At 47.7% G+C, this 17,743-nt stretch overlaps 1 protein-coding gene across 1 annotated transcript in view; it reads right to left on the bottom strand.

The window, feature by feature from the left end:
- The window catches only part of TBC1D8 (TBC1 domain family member 8), a 129,460-nt gene that overhangs the window by 23,172 nt on the left and 88,545 nt on the right, over positions 1-17,743 (bottom strand). Inside the window, exons 5-9 of the mRNA XM_023211373.1 lie at positions 15,960-16,200; positions 5,478-5,685; positions 3,774-3,968; positions 2,859-3,035; positions 1,401-1,551 (exon numbers count right to left, since the gene is read on the bottom strand). Of these exons, the coding sequence (XP_023067141.1) occupies positions 1,401-1,551; positions 2,859-3,035; positions 3,774-3,968; positions 5,478-5,685; positions 15,960-16,200 (972 nt within the window). The remainder of the gene's footprint in view (positions 1-1,400; positions 1,552-2,858; positions 3,036-3,773; positions 3,969-5,477; positions 5,686-15,959; positions 16,201-17,743) is intronic.

The following is a 17,743-nucleotide window of genomic DNA, read 5'->3' as shown; positions in this document are numbered from 1 at the left end:
AGTGTGTGCATATGCGTGTGCGCACGTGTGTCTGTGCATGTGTGTGTGCGCACATATGCGTTAAAGTGACCTAGAGGAATGCAGGCCTTGGGCAGTGACAGGCCTCACCTTCAGGTGGTGGGATTCTGAGGAAGGAAGCACTGTCTTTGCTCGTTCCTCCATGCCTTTGTTTTTCAACTATGAATGGATGTTATTTTTATATACAAAAATACAGAAGACATTTTTCACTTTTAAAAGGAGGTGTTTCAGTGCTGCGCCTCTGGAAGTTAGCTACGGAAGCCTGGAGGCAGGAGGGAGACGAGGGGCGCACCGGTGCAGGCAGCATCAGTGACCACTGACCCAACACAGTGAGCGTGCCACTCAGTATGAGGGCTGTGTCCGGGCATCCCAGGCAGGAGGCTGGGGGCTGGGAGGAGACAGGGAAGAGGAAAGTGAGGGACAAAGTTGGGGGTAGATAAGGAACCAGCAAGAGGATGATGGTGAAGTAGGACAAGGGATGCTTCCAGTCCCAGGAAGAGTGACGGAGCAGGGCACAGGTACCCAGCCCAGCCTCCAGGCGCCTCCATGCTGACAAGAGCACCATGAGGACATCTGGGGAAGGGACCCTCTCAGCTGGCCTCCCACAGCACCCTGAGGAGCAGCAAAGGCACACTCCAATGGCAGGGCCTTCCCTTCCTGCCCTCGAGCCCAAGCGCCTTTGCCCCAAGGAGCAAGTGGCTCACAGCTGATACGGAGGGACAGACAAATGCCTACCCAGTATGTCCCCGGGGAAGTTTGGTCCCAGGCTCAGCCCACCTATCATTAAATGTCCTGATGAGGGTTCCCAGGCGTTCTCCAATAGGTGCAGGGAGAGGCCCCAGGGTTCTGAGGCTAAAAGAGGCCCTCCCTGAATAGGTGCAGCAGAACAGAGGAAATGGAACAGAAGGGAAATCTGCACTTTTGCCTCTGGTGCCCGCCACGTGTCTTCACCGGAGGAGGGACCCATGGTAGCCACACTCCGAGGGATGTGTTTCAGCAGCCCAGCCAGTTGACAATGGATGAGGACTTTTTGTTTCATCTACTTCAGAGCTCACACACTACAGACACTTCACTTCCAGGGGGTTCTGAATAGAAGTCTCAGCACTATGTAGAAGGCATTTTTGAAGGAGTGGCTGTCACTGTGCCCAGACCTCACATTTACCCAGTTGGACGCCACAGCCCAGAGGCCCAGGCAGCCTGACCCAGGTCCCACAGCTGACACAACAGGGGGTGGAAGTCCTCAGCTGGGAAATCACAGGAATGACCCAAGGACAGAACCATGTCATCTGCACATAAACACATGCGCTGCTCCGGGCCGGGTGGGCTGTTCCTGTGTCCATGACAAAAAGAACAAGTAGCTTAGAGACACCAAAAGCGCTTACCTGAGAAGAGAAGCCAAAGTCTCCCACGCAAAGATTCAGGGATGCCCATGGCTACGAGCTTCCGAATCTTCTCTGTGCGAAACATACACACGGTTCTGCCGTATTCCACAAAGTGGTCATTCCACAGGCTTATTTTTATCTGTTCTCTGGACTGGAAATGGGAATATTCTTAATGTACAAAGAAGTCCGTCCTCACCACCCCCCCGCCCACCAAGGCACCACTGGTGATGGAGGAAGTACTGCCTCTGCCAACAGCAACGGGCAAGGACATTTGTATTCAAGCCACAAATATTTCTGAACCTCTACCGGGGGCACAGAGGACGGCCCTGCAGGAGCTCAGAGCCCAGGGGGAGCATTTATACAAATAAAATACAATTTCCTTAGCAAGGTTGATAACAAGGATAGGTAAATCCAAGTATTAAAGTAGCCCAAATCAGATGGGAGGGACAGGTGGGTAAGGGGGATGCTGGGGGAAGCTTTCTCAGGATGTTGCATCTGCCGAAAAGACACTGGTCAGCTCGGAGGGCAAAGGGGAGTGCAGGGGTATCACAACTTCCCCTGAGCTTCCTGACAGCCAGAGGGAAAACCGAAACCTGAAGAAAACTGCATTGTTCTCATTAACAGGAATGAGAAAGATACCATTTCCCTAGGCAACTGAAAATACCTGAAATTACCCCTAGGTGGCAGGAACGTTTAGTGCCTTTTAAACAAGGTATTTATATTTGCTTTTGATTATCTGTATTCTCCAGGAATGGCAGAAATAAATACATATATTTAACATTCTCATACATTTTGTCAACAGAAGTTAATTAAGGATCCACGTGTAAAGCTTATGAGAAGGCTCAGTTTTGGATAAATAAAACCAACAACAGATTTTACAGGAGCCGTTAAGCAACCAAAAATCAGCTCGGGGTAACAGGTTCATGGCCACTGCCGGGTGCTCATGGTCCAATGCAGCACCCTGCCTGCCATGGCCCCACTTCAAAGCACAACTTGCAGCATCTTTACCAGACTATACGTGACATTTCCCTTAAGTTCTCCCTACAAAGAAGAAATCTGTAAGTAAATATAGCAAAAATATTTCCAGTTTAGTAAAACTAGAAGACTGGTGACCCCTTCTCCCAGTAGACAAAAAAAAAGGGAAGCTGGAATGAGGGACACACAGACAGCACTGGCTGGAAGGAGAGGGACCCCCAAGGGGCAGTGCGGGCAGCTCCCCAGGCCCCACAGCCAAGAGCTGCCCGAGGGTTAACGAAGGGTGGGTGGGAGAGCTGTCCCTCAGTCCTCTGACCACCTCAGTGGACCCCTCTCACTTTTCACCCATGAGAACAAGAGGGAGGAGGAGCGCTAGCTTCCCAAGGTCAGGTGTCGTGTTCCATGGTGACTTAAACAGCTGGGCAACCCCCCAAGCCCACGGCTCAGCTCTGTGGTCCAGCTTGGGCACCAGGCGTCACCCACCATTTGGGAGTCGGGGCTCTGGCTGCCTGACTGCTGGAAGGCAGTGACCAGGGCATCGGGGTGCAGCAGCGGGCTCTTCTCTTTTTCACTCTCCTCGCTACTTTGAGAAGACACCATTTCAAGATCCCCAAACCTGTGATCACCGCACATGCTTGTTGAATGCAACACGGGTGACGCCTGCACAGCAAGAGAGATAGAGAGACGGAGAAAATCATGGCTTTAGTCGAGGGGACAGTCTTTGTGTTGCCTTTGGATGCATGGGCATAGCAGACTTCAGTGACTCAGGGGGAAGACAGACTGACGCCAGACCAGACAGGGTTCCTAGGAAGACACAGTCCCACCGCATGCTCCGGGAGAGGCTGTCCCTGTCCCCAGAGCCCAGGTCCATATCTGGGTCCATACGCAGTTCCTAATTGGGCAGCCCAGCCTCCCCTCAGCTTATGGACAGGAGGATGGCCATCCTGAGAAAGGAGCCCTGGGGTGGAGAGAGGGTGTACCTCCTTTTCTCCCCATCACTACTTTGGGTGAAAAGAGATTGAGAAAAAGAAGATACATGAAGAAAGGAGACCAGGCCCCAGCCACCCCAGGGCCACCTGTGCAGCTACCCAACCTCAGGGCCGACGAAGCTCCTCTTTTAGCAGGTTACATGTGCCTCTAATCAGGCCATCCTTGAACCTCAGGAGCAGGGATAGCAACCCTTCTCCCCTGTGAGTGGTGTCCCCGTCACCCCCTCCAAGCTGTGGGGCAATTCCCCAAACCCTCTCAGGACACCCAGCACATCAGAAATGACAGCAGACCACACAAGGGCCCCACACTCTTCTCATCCCCACATGGGTCTCCTCATGTGTACTCCCCTTTGGAGACCACGGCCTGAGACATGAAGAAGGGGATCATCAGGGTCGGGAGAGACCATACCATGTCATCATCCGCAGAGGTGTCGTAGTGCACGGGGTGGTTGGCATGGACCTGCTTCAACCTCACAAGCAATGCCTCCACCAGGCTGTCTCGGTCCCGGAGCTCGATGAACTGGAAGGCCACCTTGCTTCTGATGCTGACGATGATGGGGTGTGGCAGCAGGCTCGTGTCCTCCATCTTCTCGATGCTCACCACCTGCGCGAGAGGCAACATGCAGGGACAGCAGGGAGGGAGGAAGGCAGGCATGTTATTACATATGCAGAAGATGTCCCGAAACACAGGGCAAGGCACAATTACTGCAGAAAGGAGATGATGCAAAGGTGAGAAAGCGGCACTGCTCACCACCGCCACAAGGGGAGGCTGTGCAAGGCTGCATCAAGGGGCAACTGGATAACAAAGTGTGGTCTATCCATACAACGGAGTATGACCCAGCCTTGAAGAGGGGGATTCGGACAGAGGCTCTGCTATGGATAAGCCCCAAGGGCATTATGCTAAGTGAACAAGGCCAGTCGCAAATCCTGTATGAATCCACTTGTATGAGGTACCCGGAGGAGTGAAATTCATAGAGATGGGAAATGGAAGGATGGTTGCTAGGGGCTGACGGAAGGGGAAGAGGGGAGTTGTTTTCTGGGGACAGTGTTTCCGTTGTCAGTGATGAAAGAGTTCTGGAGATGGATGGTGCTGATGGTTGCACAACAGTGTGAATGTACTTAATACACTTAAAATGGTTAAAATGGCATTTCTGGTTAGGTACACATTACCAAAATACATTTTTTAAGCATGTAAGTTGGCTTCTGGATTTCTTGCTCCATTAATAAGTAAAAATATTTGTAAAATGAAGACATCTACTACAGAATAACAACATGGAGGTAGGAGACCACAAGGAGTAATCCCAGCATTGTCAGAGGCCAAGTGGGAGGATCGATTGAGCCCAGGAGTTCGAGACCAGCCTGGACAATACAGTGAGACCCTCCTCTCTAAAAAAAAAAAAAGAAAAAATTTAAGAGTTTTGAGTTTTTCCAAAGAATAATGCTCAGAACGTTTGTTATCAGAAAGAAGAATCTGGAGGTCCTGATGTGTAAACAGAGTTGTGGGTACCATCTCACCAGAGCTGCTGCCCTGAAGCCAAAGGACTGAGCTGTTCAGTCTAGACATAATCTGAGCCCCCATTTCCGAAAAGAGAACTGCAGTATTTTATAGGAAGAAGGGACCTGATCCCTGTCAAAGGAAGCATTTTAGAATTTTTAACTGCAGTTCCAGGAGCATATAAAAGCCAGTCAATTTACCATTTATTTTTAAAAGGTGATTTTTTTGTAGGTTGCTTTTTTTTTCCTTTATTTTTGGTGAGTGAAAGGGGAGGATTCATTCCTAGCAGCTGCTGGAAAAATCTTTAATTTCTAGGCATGTACTTTTTAATAACAGCTTTATCGGTAATGTGGAGGTTAGAGTTCCCTGTACTCAGCAGTCACTTGTTAGCAAATTTCAGGATGCCATAGCAACAGCAGAAAAAGCAATGGCCGAATGGGTAATGGTCCAGTTGAGGCCATGCCTCCCTCAAGAAGCCCAGCCTTGTAGTCATCCATCTGCAGATGGCAAAGCCGTGCCGTCTGAACTTCCCCTCCCACACTCCCATCTCACAGCGAGCCACCTTGGGTTCGAACAACAAAAGGCTGCTTCAGGAAGCAGACAGTAGGGCCGGTCTACCTCTCTGAGTGGCAGGACGATCTTACAGCAGCCGTCTTCTCTGCTGGCAAAGCAGATGTAGCTGTCAGAGGTGAACATCCGCCCCGCGGTGTGACAGCGACTGAACGGCGTCCAGAGCGAGCAGTCCACAACCGCGTGCAGCTTTTCCTTCCTCGGCAACCTGAAGAAAGCCCGGAAGAACTCATTCTGTGCTCTGGCTTCCAGGTCTCTAGGGAAGGACAGGGAGAGAAGAAGAAGAAGAGATAGGAAAGGTCAATGGACATCTAAGATTACCGAAGAAAATACTTTTACTTTTCTGTTTCATTTTATTTTTGAGACAGTCTCACTCTGTCGCCCAGGATGGAGTGCAGTGGCACGATCTCGGCTCACTACAACCTCTACCTCACTGGTACAAGTGATTGTCCTGCCTCAGCCTCCCAAGTAGCTGGGACTACAGGCGCGCGCCACCATGCCCAGCTAATTTTTGTATTTATAGTAAAGATGGGGTTTGCCATGTTGCTCAGACTGGTCTCAAACTCCTGAGCTCAGGTGATCCGCCCACCTCAGCCTCCCAAAGTGCTGGGATTACAGGCATGAGCCACCGTGCCCAGCCAAGAAAATACTTTTAAAGCCACTGGCACAATTTGTATTTAAGTGAGTGCAAAAAAGGCACCATGCACGTCCTGTGCTGGTGCACGTGGGCATCCCACATTCTAACTGCACAGCCAACCTTCAGAACAAGGACACAGAGCAGACGTGCTGCCTCTGCACAGAAGTAATTTAATAAACTCACAGGCCAAATAAGCATTCCTTCCTGGTTTGAGTAACACAGAGCAATACCAGAAAAACAATTGCTTAAGAATCCAAGTTTCAAAAAGTTTGATAACAAGTGGTGAGGAGGATGTGAGGAAACTGGAATCCTACTGCACTGCTGATGGGAATTAACATGGTGCAGTCATGTTGGTAAACACTCTGGAAGCTCTGCAAAAGGCTGAAAACAGACTTAACACTTGACCAAGAAATTCCACTCCTAGGCAGATATGCCCAAGAGAATTGAAAATGTATGCCTTGCACACAAATGTTCTTAGCAGCACTGTCTATAACCAAAAGGTAGAAATCATCCAAATGTCCATTAACTGATAAATGGGTAATCACAATGTAGCATATGCATACAATCAAGTATTGTTTAGCCATAAAACATGAAGTACTGATGTGTGCCACAACAGAGACGAACCTTAAGCATATCATACTGAGTGAAATAAACCAGACACAAAAAGACGACATACTGCCTGATTCCATTTAAATGAAATATCCAGAATAAGCAAATCTCTAGAGACAGAAAATAGATTAGTGATTGCTCAGGGCTTGGGGGAAGAGAGAGAAATGGGAAGTGACTGCTCATGGGTACATGGTTTCTTTTTGGGGTGATGAAATGTTCTAAAATTGATTGTGGTGATGGTTGCACAACTCTATGAATATCGTAAAAAACACTGAATGGTACACTTTCAAAGCATGTATAACAATTACATGGTATGTAAATTAAATCTCAAAAAAACAATTAAAAATTTTAATGCGGCCAGGCACGGTGGCTCATGTCTGTAATCTCAGCACTTTGGGAGGCCATGGCAGGTGGATCACTTGAGCTTAGGAGTTTGAGACCAGCCAGGACAACATGGCAAAATCCCGTCTCTACAAAAAATTACAAACATTAGCTGGGTGTGTTGGTTCACACCTGTAGTCCCAGCTACCCCAGTGGCCGAGATGAAAGGATCACTTGAGCCCAGGGGATAAGAGGTTGCAGTGAGCCGAGATCGCACCACTGCACTCTAGCCTGGGTGACAGAGTGAGACCCTGACTGAAAAAAAAAAAAAGAAAAAAAGTTTAGATGCGTATCTGACACACAGTAAGTAAGCAATAAACATGAGTTATTATATTTTTTAAAAATATATTTTAAGAACCCAGGTCGGGTGCAGTGGCTCATGCATCACATCAGTATTGACAAGAGAGAATGTTGATGAGGAGGAAAGCAGGATCCTAACCCCCAGGCAACTCCACATATCCTGATTTTTGGCTCTAAAACCAGTAAAGAAAGCAGCCAAATCACAATGTTTGAAAATACTGATCAATTTATGTCATACTGCAAAATTCTAGTCATTAGGGGGAATTCCAACATACAGAGGGAAAGATTTTTCTCTCGCACTTTATAAAGTTCCTTATAAATATAAGGATGAAATTAGCACTCGCTCTAAGTCAGGAATATGAATTCTTGGCTTGCTTATGTACTCTGTAACCCCGAATGAGACTCTCTGTATCTCATTTTGATTGCTACAAAATGGGAATAATGTCTGAATTCTCTGCTTCAAGGGATCCCTGTGAATCTAAAATGATGCCCACAATATGGTAAAAGAAAAATTAGGCATAGTACCTACAGTATGATCCTAACTTTACATAAATTCCTTAAAATTTCCAGACAGGGATGTGTACAAGGACTTTATCTTAAGTGTTAATAGTGATTGTCTTTGCGCAGTGGGACTTCCACTTTCCAATTTTATTTTGCTTACATTTTCTATATGACTACCATATTAGCTTTAAAAAAAAAAAAAGCTTTAGCTATTTTCTTTCGGGAAAAGTACAACTTTTTAAAATGTTACATAAATGCCATAAATGCAAGATAGTAAACTCTCAACTCTGGAATCGGCTGCACACAGCTCAAGTGAGCTTTTCAGGCACGATCTGGTTGTGAGGCCCCGGAGATATGATCTCACCCCAACCATTGCCAGGCTGGGCTCCCGGACACATGCCTTTTCTGCAGCCCCTTCTAGGTCTCATGTCCACCATCACGCATCTGATTTACAAGCAGCAGCTGTCATACAGAAATGGCACAATCCCTGGAATTTACTATCAAGCCCTCAAAAAGAGAAGACACATATATGCCCAGAAAGTCCTCTGGACACACAGAGAAATTAAATTCTACAGACCACAATGGGTCCAGTTCCTGGGGCCAAAGCTGCAGTTCCTTAAATGCCTGATACAACATGGACTACTGTTCCCATGGGCGCCTGAGCTGCCTCCAGAGAGGAGCTGGGAGAACACAGGAAAGGCACTGTGAATGCTCTACCAGTTCACACACTGCAAGAACGGAAGGCAAGGCCCCTCAAGAGATCCCAAGTTCCCCAAGCTGACTACGTCCGATGCATTTAAATTGGAAAACTTCCACCCTTGTCCTCAGAGCATGCAGGCCATGTTGGCTTTGATGAAAATAAAATCAACCCTTACTCCCCCAAGTGTCTCACAAACGTGGTTCTAGTCGCCAGTGAGTTCACCTGTCAGCCTTCCTTCCTAGCTGGGCATCTCTTTCCCCTTAGGACATGGTTGAAGGCAAAGTGAACACATGGTGAGTATTCAAATCATAGAAACTTGCACTGAGCCACCAGAAGTGTGGGAGGACTTATACTTAATTTTGCACCGAATCCCTCAAATTAAGAATAAGGTGTTTCAGGCTGAGCATGGTGGTTCACACCTGTAATCTCAGCACTGTGGGAGGCCGAGCTGGGCAGATCACGAGGTCAGGAGTTTGAGACCAACCTGGCCAACCTGCCTCTACTAAAAATACAAGAATTAGCTGGGCGTGGTGGTGGGCGCCTGTAATCCCAGCCACTCGGGAGGCTGAGGCGGCAGAATCGCTTAAACCCGGGAGGCGGAGGTTGCAGTGAGCCAAGATCGCGCCTCTGCACTCCAGCCTGGGCAACAAGAGCGAAACTCTGTCTCAAAAAAAAAAAGAAGGTGTTCCGGTATCTGAGGCAACTAAACCATTTTGTTCTACCCAGTGCACCTGCTGCCTCAGTTCAATTGGCTTCTCTCTCTGTGGCTTCGGAGTAGCCTGGGCATGCTGCACACAGTCTCCATTCCCCTTTCAGGGTTGTCCTAGCTTTCCCTGTAGACATCTGTCTTTTGCACATTTGGGTAGCCAGAGACCAGAAACCTCAAGTTACGAAAAACTAAGTAGCAGGGGGGACTTTCCTAAGATCTGAGTTAGTTTCCTTCCTCCCTACTAGAAAGTTGTCTTCCAATTTCACCATTCATTAAATATGTATTATATACAAGATAGTTAAATTTCCAGCATAACTGAGATGAAGATAAAGTGACTTTGAAAAGATGAGAAATCAGCTCTTTATGAAGTGGAGAATAAGACCATCCTATCCTTTAGGTCTGTTTCAAAGCAGATGTTAGTTTTGATGCTAAATCTATCAACTCCTTTTACTGACCACCAGCAAAAACAAAGCCACTGGTCACAGCGTGCTTCTGAGACTTTCCAGTACTTCCTAAGTGCCTTCACTTTTCCTCTATAGAAAAGAACAGACAATGGTGATGACCTGACATTCGAAAGGTGGCCACACAAGCCTGTAGGTCACTGCAGAAGCAGCCCTATGGGGATAGAGACTATCCCAGCTACACCTACCCTCCAGTGCCTGCACAAACAGGCCACAGCAATCACCCTAAGAGAGAGCTACAGCTAAGATTAGCGGGGAAAAGTGCCACCCATAATCCCTTTTTTTGTTTTTGTTTTTGAGACACAGTTGCACTCTGTTGCCCAGGCTGGAGTGCTGTGGTGCAATCTCGGCTCACAGAAACTTCTGCATCCTGGGTTCATGGCATTCTCTTGTCTCAGCCTCCCGGGTAGCTGGGATTACAGGTGCCCACCACCATGCCCAGCTAATTTTTGTATTTTTAGTAGAGATGGGGTTTCGCCATGTTGGCCAGGCTGGTCTCGAACTCCAGACCTTGTGATCCACCTGCCTCGGCCTCCCAAAGTGCTGGGATTACAGGCGTGAGCCACCACACCCAGCCCAACCACCCTATCTTAACGCATGCCATTGATGAGACTGTAAATAAGTAGGGAATAAATAGGGGTCAACCCGACTCTGGAACAACAAACATCAGATTTGTTGTTGAAGCTGAAATTAGTATGTGCAATAATGCATGACAACTATGCAGAAGATTCAAGACTAGTTACACATTCTTTAAAAAATTCAGCTTAATCCCTAAGAGGACCCAAGAAGGTATATACTTTTATTTCTCTGCAAATCCAGAATTATATTTGTCTCTCCTACTTTCGGTAAGGATGTAGCTAAATAGGTTTCCTCTTCTCTGTCTCTCTCCCCATCCACCCACTAGAACGCTTTGGGAAGAACCCTGTCTCAGTTATATGCCACCTCTCGCTCCCTCTGGTCATTCAGCCCGCATGTGAGAGCCTACTGTGTGTCAGCACAGTTGCTTCCAGGCTTAATACTTCCCCAGACTCAGGCTGCATGACAGGCCGGGGCAGCTTGGCTCTCCCATGCTCAGCATGCATAGACTTCCCATGTGTGCACTAGACAGAAAGCTGGGAGCCGTGGCTCCTGCTCTCTTGGATAAGGGAGGGCAAATTTGGTCCTCTATGGTAAGTCTGCCTCATAAAGGAGCACACAAGGATTTCCAGTGGCTCTACGTGATGCGCCTCCCCTGCTCCGGCCCGGCCCCGAGACCCATGGCCGGGAGGTGGCTCCCGACTATAATCCCAGCACTTTGGGAGGCCGAGGTGAGAGGATCACTTGAAACCAGGAGTTCGAGACCAGCCTGGCCAACATGGCAAAGCCCTATTTCTACTAAAAATACAAAAATTAGCCAGCGTGGTGGTGCGCACTTATAATCCCAGCTACAAAGGAGGCTGAGGCAGGAGAATCGCTTGAACACGGGATGTGGAGGCTACAGTGAGCTGAAATCATGCCACTGTACTCCACATCCCGCCTCTAATTAATTAATTAATTAGATCAAATCAGGGAAATAGCAAGCTTTCAAGATTCAAGAATTTCTTGAATCTAAAAATGAGGCCAGATCCATATGCTTTTTCTCAAAGCCCAAGTCTGTATATAAAATATTTCATTTCTCAAATGTGTGTTCACTCAGAATACTTTTCTTCTGTGGCCCCCTAGGAGTCCTAAGGAAATGTGGATGAAGCTGCCATCTGGCTGCGAAGGCACACGGCAGCCCACGGCCACTAGGCTCACCTGGCTGCCAGGAGCCAGCACAGGCGGATGGTACGAAGGGCCCCTCATTCCTTTGGAAATCTGTCTGCACTGAGTCCCTAGGATACCAGGACCCTGACAACACAGAGCATCTGTAAGGCTCTCTGACCCTCAGAAAAAGGCTCCTCCCTCCGTCCTCTTCCTCCCATCCTGTTCTAGAGAGAAGCACCTAAGCCAGCCCACTGACAATCACAGAGCAGCTTGGGGACGGGGGTTGTAGAGGGTGAGACGTGGGCCTTCTCTTGTAAGGTGGGGGCTGTCAGGCTGCAGGAGCCCCTGGGAAATGTCTTAAGTGGGCCAAGAGGACTCTGAGGCAGAGGAGGACTCGAGCTAGAATCGGAGGGATGAAAAGTCAAATAAATTACACAGAAGTGGTCCTAGTGGGAGCTGAGGCAGAAGAGCAGGAAAAGGGACAGAGCGGGGAGGGGGGAAAAGGGAAAGGCCAAAGACGGTCTGCAAATCCAGCCAGACCAAGGAGTTCAGAACCAGACAGGCCACGGGGGACCAGGGTTCCCTGCTGAGGATACCTGCCTCTGGGCAGCTGCTATTCATCTTTATAAACCAGCAGAAAGAGCCCGCCTCGTGGGAAACGAAACAGTTTCCATTTACTATACTGCTCTAATTCAGCTCTCCTCCAGCATCTTCAGCCAGTCGAAACAGATTGTAATCCCTCCCCGACAAAAAATAGCCGAATACACTTTTTTTCACCCCACCATTTCCAACTTCGGGATATATCTTTTCTGTTTTGAGATTTCAGGATCTATCACCTTTTTTCCTTTCCACTTCCCTCCCTCTGTTCCCTCTGTGGGTAGCTCCTCAGTCACTCTGCCCTCTTGGACTCCGCAGCTATGATGTGGGGATCCCTGGCCCAGGGCCTCCCCTGTGCCCTGTGAGGGCTAAGCCGGGTGACTCCCACACCTGGCAACTCGAACCAGCCCAATCAACCAGGGGCAACAATGCACCCTGACCCTTCCTGCTCCCAGGGGAGCTAGGAGCAGCTCCACACTGTGGTCATAAGTCCTGCTGGAGTGGCCACACATGGCGATCATAACTAACTGGCAACCTGAGGCTCACCCAGCTTGTGACCCCAAGGGCACCTTTCTGCAGCCATTATCTGGGGAGGGGAGGGGAGGGAAGGGGAGGAAGGACCAACCAGAGAGCACCAGGGAGCAAGCATGAAGAGACTGTTTTCCTCAGCTTCCAAACCTGGGCTCTCCTGGCAGGGCTTCAAGAAGACTGAGTCATTACCTGTTTATACCCACAGGTCCACGTCTCCATGACAAACGCTACAAACGTGAACTGGCCAGGAGTTGAGAGGCAAGGTACATGCCTTTCACTTTTTGAGAAAGCTGCTGAACCTGCAGTCAACAGTTTGGCCCAGAAGCCTGCAGCCCCATCATAGCACCAGCCCCACCACAGGGCCAGCCCCATGCACCTGCAGGAACCCTGGCAGCTCGGCGCTGGCCAACACCAGGCCCTTTTTAGCCTTTCCTCTCCCCTCTTCTTTCTGATAGTTCCCAGGACAGAAGACAGACAGGGAATGTCTTGAAGAATCTCCCTGAATTCTGGAATGTAAATGAAGGCTGCCAACTGATGGCTTTTCTCCAAAACTGGTTCTCGTACCACAAGGGATTTGGTGCTACAGACCTTCAATGTATTCTTTCCTCCCTTCTACCCAAAACCAAAGCCACCACACCCGGAAGTGGAGCTGCACTGGGATATCAGTAGATTTGTGAGGGACCACCCGAAATCCCAGCGCAGCCCCAGAGGAGCTGCTAGCAGGCTCCGACTCCTGCAACTACGCGGCTGCACTCACACGCCCACGTGCCCCGCACACACAGGGAGACGGGGAGGAGCTTTACCTGGCGCTCCTGTGAGCCCTCTAGCAACTCAGGCAACCCAGGCTTGTTGCTTTGGGGCTTCCTGCAACTGTGACTTTTCCTTTTTTTTTTGAGACGGAGTCTCGCTCTGTCACCCAGGCTGGAGTGCAGTGGCCGGATCTCAGTTCACTGCAAGCTCCACCTCCCGGGTTTACGTCATTCTCCTGCCTCAGCCTCCCAAGTAGCTGGGACTACAGGCGCCCGCCACCGCGCCCAGCTAGTTTTTTGTGTGTGTGTGTAATTTTTTAGTAGAGACGGGGTTTCACCGGGTTAGGTCTCGATCTCCTGACCTCGTGATCCGCCCGTCATGGCCTCCCAAAGTGCTGGGATTACAGGCTTGAGCCACCGCGCCCGGCCGACTTCCATTTTTAAGATATCTTTGCAAGCTGCCCTAAAAGAACTCAGATACCAACGACTGCAGAGGCATTTGAAGAAATACAGGAGGGCGTGGCACCCACTGTACTGGACTGTCTTGCTTTTTAAAACAGGTGCTCCTAAGATGGAGCCAGAGAGACCATCACGGGGCCTGGGGCTGAGAGGTACAGAGTCCGAACCCCAAAGGACACTGCCCCAAGCGTGTCCTTTCACAGGGAACAACGAGCACCCCTCACCCTCCATCTCAGATTATCAGAGGTGACACAAAACCATGTGAAATATCCTTGGAATCTTAACCTAAAAAATCAAGAGCTCTTGTGTTTGATTTTACCTCACTCATGACTACACGTGATCTGTTTAAAACAAATGGACACAGCAGGAAGGGGCTTTGAATTCTTTCAGAACACATCAAACCCTCAGCATGCCGCCATGACAGGCCATGAATGAAGGGACACGCTCTCCCCCATACACTGAGAAAAGACAGAGGACAGTGTATGGATTTAAAGAATAATCAGTCTTTTTAAAAAAAAAAAAAAAAAACTTTCTTTATATTATTACTGAACACTAACTTTAGAGCTTTGAAGGAACTTAGTGGCACATCATCCAGGCCAAGTATGGAAGACTAAAGCTCAGAAAAATCACGTCTGAATATCAGTATTGGTCTTTTTGCAACTTATTTCACTCAACATAATGTCCTCAAGGTTCATCCATGTGGTAGCGTGTGTCAGGATTTCCTTCCTTTTCAAGGCTGAGTAATATTCCATTGCGCGGCTCACATTTTTCTGATGGCTTTCGTCTCCTGCTGGACACTCAGGCTGCTTCTACCGTTTGGTGATTGTGAATAATGCTACTGCAAACACGGGCATACAAATAGCTCCGAGCCCCTGCTTTCAGTTCCTTAGTGTACATACCCAGAAGTGGAATTGCCAGATACTAAGATCATTCTACTTTTAATTACTTTTGCACCAAGATAATAAAAAATAACTAGTGGTTCTTTAAAAATTCAAAATAAAAACTTTGGATACTGAAGTTGAACTTCCTTAAAGCAACAAACAAGTCAAACGACTACCTCACAAGTCTCTAGGATTAGTATCAATTTGTGGCAAATAAACCATGTAGCATACTGACTGACACTATTAGAGAGGCGTATTTCTGATGACAAAGTGGCACCAAAAATAGGTCCAGCTGCCCTGAAAATGTTTTCTACAAAGTAATTTCCTGTGAAAAGACAAAATGTCAGCTGGGCACAGTGGCTCACACCTGTAATCCCGGCACTTTGGGAGGCCAAGGCAGACGGATCATGAGGTCAGGAGTTCGAGACAAGCCTGGCCAACATGTTTGAAACCCCGTCTCTACTAAAAATACAAAAATTAGCCGGGCGTGGTGGTGGGCATCTGTAATCCCAGCTACTCGGGAGGCTGAGGCAGGAGAATCATTTGAACCTGGGAAGCGGAGGTTGCAATGAGCCGAGATAGCACCATTGTACTCCAGCCTGGGCGAAAGAGAGAGACTCCATCTCAAAAAAATAAAAAAACAAAGAAAAAGGAAAGACAAAATGTCTTAATGTTCACTAGCAAAGCACAGTGCTCCACAGATTTCTATTAAGCAGCTACCCATACTATTTTTTTTTTTTTTCAGATTGAGTCTGGCTCTGTCCCCCAGGCTGGAGTGCAGTGGCGCGATCTCGGCTCACTGCAAGCTCCGCCTCCCGGGTTCACGCCATTCTCCTGCCTCAGCCTCCCAAGTAGCCGAGACTACAGGCGCCCGCCAGCACGCCAGGCCAATTTTTTGTATTTTTAGTAGAGATGGGGTTTCACTGTGTTAGCCAGGATGGTCTCGATCTCCTGACCTCGTGATCTACCATCTTGGCCTCCCAAAGTGCTGGGACTACAGGCGTGAACTGCCACGCCCAGCCCTACCCACACTACATTTCTAAAAGCATTCTTTATGAAAATCAATTTTGAAATAATATCTGAAAACTCAAAAGTCCACTGCGTAAATGAGTAATCACCATTTCTGTCATGTCTCTGTTGAGATGAACGACATAGGAAAATCTGGATTAAGCCACAAGAGAAATTTAAATCTAACATAACCAAGGCTAACAAAAGCACGTGCACGTAAGGGCTGGGCAAGGCTCGTGGGTCCCCTGTGCAGCTGGGAGACATTACAACGGACGCTCTCACCTCTTGGTGATCTGACTCGGCTCCTGCAGATCCGGGTCGAGGTCAAAGACCTCATTATCGAGCAGCCTTCGCAGCGTCACATCGGCCAGCTGCTCCATGACCTTAAACACCTCATCCAGGTTCAGGAACATGGAGAAGTCACGCTCCTTATTCTGCGTGGTGATTCGGATGGTATCCGTCAGAAAGACATTGGACGTTCTTTCTAATTTCTGGATATCAACCCACGGAACTACAAGTTTAACTGTAAAAGGAAAGGGTGAAATATATATTATACCACAAAATTTGAGCCAAACTTGTGTGTGTCAGCAAGCAACTATCCAAAGCTCTCCTTAGGCCAATGTGTAAATGCCTTTTAGAAAATTTTTTTAAGTTCAGGGATACAAGTGCAGGTTTGTAATATAGGTAAACTCATGTCATGGGGATTTGTTGTACAGATTATTTCATCACCCAGATGTAAAGCCTGGTACCCATTAGTTATTTTTTCTGATCTTCTCCCTCCTCTCACCCTCCACCCTCAAGTAGGTGCCTGTGTCAGTTCTTCCCCTCTACGTGTCCATGGGTTCTCAACATTTAGCTCCTACTTATAAGTGGGAACATGCGGTATGTGGTTTTCTGTTCCTGCGTTAGTTTGTTAAGCATAATGGCCTCCAGCTCCATCCATGTTCCTGCAAAGGACGTGATCTCATTCTTTTTTATGGCTGCATAGTATTCCATGGTGTATATGTACCACATTTTCTTTATCCAGTCCACCAAGGATGGGCATTTAGGTTGGTTCCATGTCTTTGCTATTGTGAATAGTGCTGCCATGAACATATGCATGCATGTGTCTTTGTGGTTGAGCAATTTATATTCCTTCGGATATACACCTAGTAATGGTAACACTGGATTGAATGGTAGTTCTATTTTTAGTTCTTTGAAGAATTGCCACACTGCTTTCCACAATGGTTGAGCTAATTTACACCAGCAATACCATTCTGGACATGGGAAAAGGCAAAGATTATATGATGAAGACGCCAAAAAGCAACTGCAACAGAAGCAGAAATTGACAAATGGGATCTAATTACGTGAAAGAGCTTCTGCACAGCAAAAGAAACTATCAACAGAGTAAACAGAGAACCTACAGAATAGGGGAAATTTTTTGCAAACTATGCATCTCACAAGGTCTAATATCCAGCAACTATAAGGAACTTAAACAAATTTACAAGGAAAAAACAGACCACCCCATTAAAAAGTGGGCAAAGGACACAGACACTTTTCAAAAGAAGACATACATGCGGCCAACCAGCATATGGAAAAAAAAGCTCAACGTCACTGATCATCAGAGAAATGCAAATCAAAACCATAATGAGATGCTACCTCATACCAGCCAGAATGGCTATTATTAAAAAGTCAAAAAAAAAAAACAGATGCTGGGGAGGTTGTGGAGAAAAGGAAACGCTTATACACTGCTGGTGTAAACACCTTTAAAGCAGGAAAGAAGAGCACAGACCACCTGCCAGCTGTTGGTCAAAACCCAACTCATGTTCTAATGGTTTTCTTAGAGATGTAAGTAAAACTTCCCAAGCTGCTGGCTGCCGCGTGTTTCAAAGGAACACTATTCCGAAATACCAAGTTAACAACGTATATACCTTTCTCAAGAATATTTAAACTTCAACAGTTATGCAAAAGTTTCTGAATCTACATAAATTCTGGTTTCAAAAACAGCATTCACAGTGTAAGCTATGGGAAAAAGAGGTGTGTAAATGAGGATCATTCATGATCTCGTCGAGAGAAATGGACTTAAC

Source organism: Piliocolobus tephrosceles, chromosome 15 (genome assembly GCF_002776525.5).
Source record: "Piliocolobus tephrosceles isolate RC106 chromosome 15, ASM277652v3, whole genome shotgun sequence".
Taxonomy (NCBI): Eukaryota; Metazoa; Chordata; class Mammalia; order Primates; family Cercopithecidae; genus Piliocolobus; species Piliocolobus tephrosceles.
The sequence above is the reverse complement of the archived record's forward strand: the minus strand, read 5'-3'. Positions and strand labels throughout refer to the sequence as shown.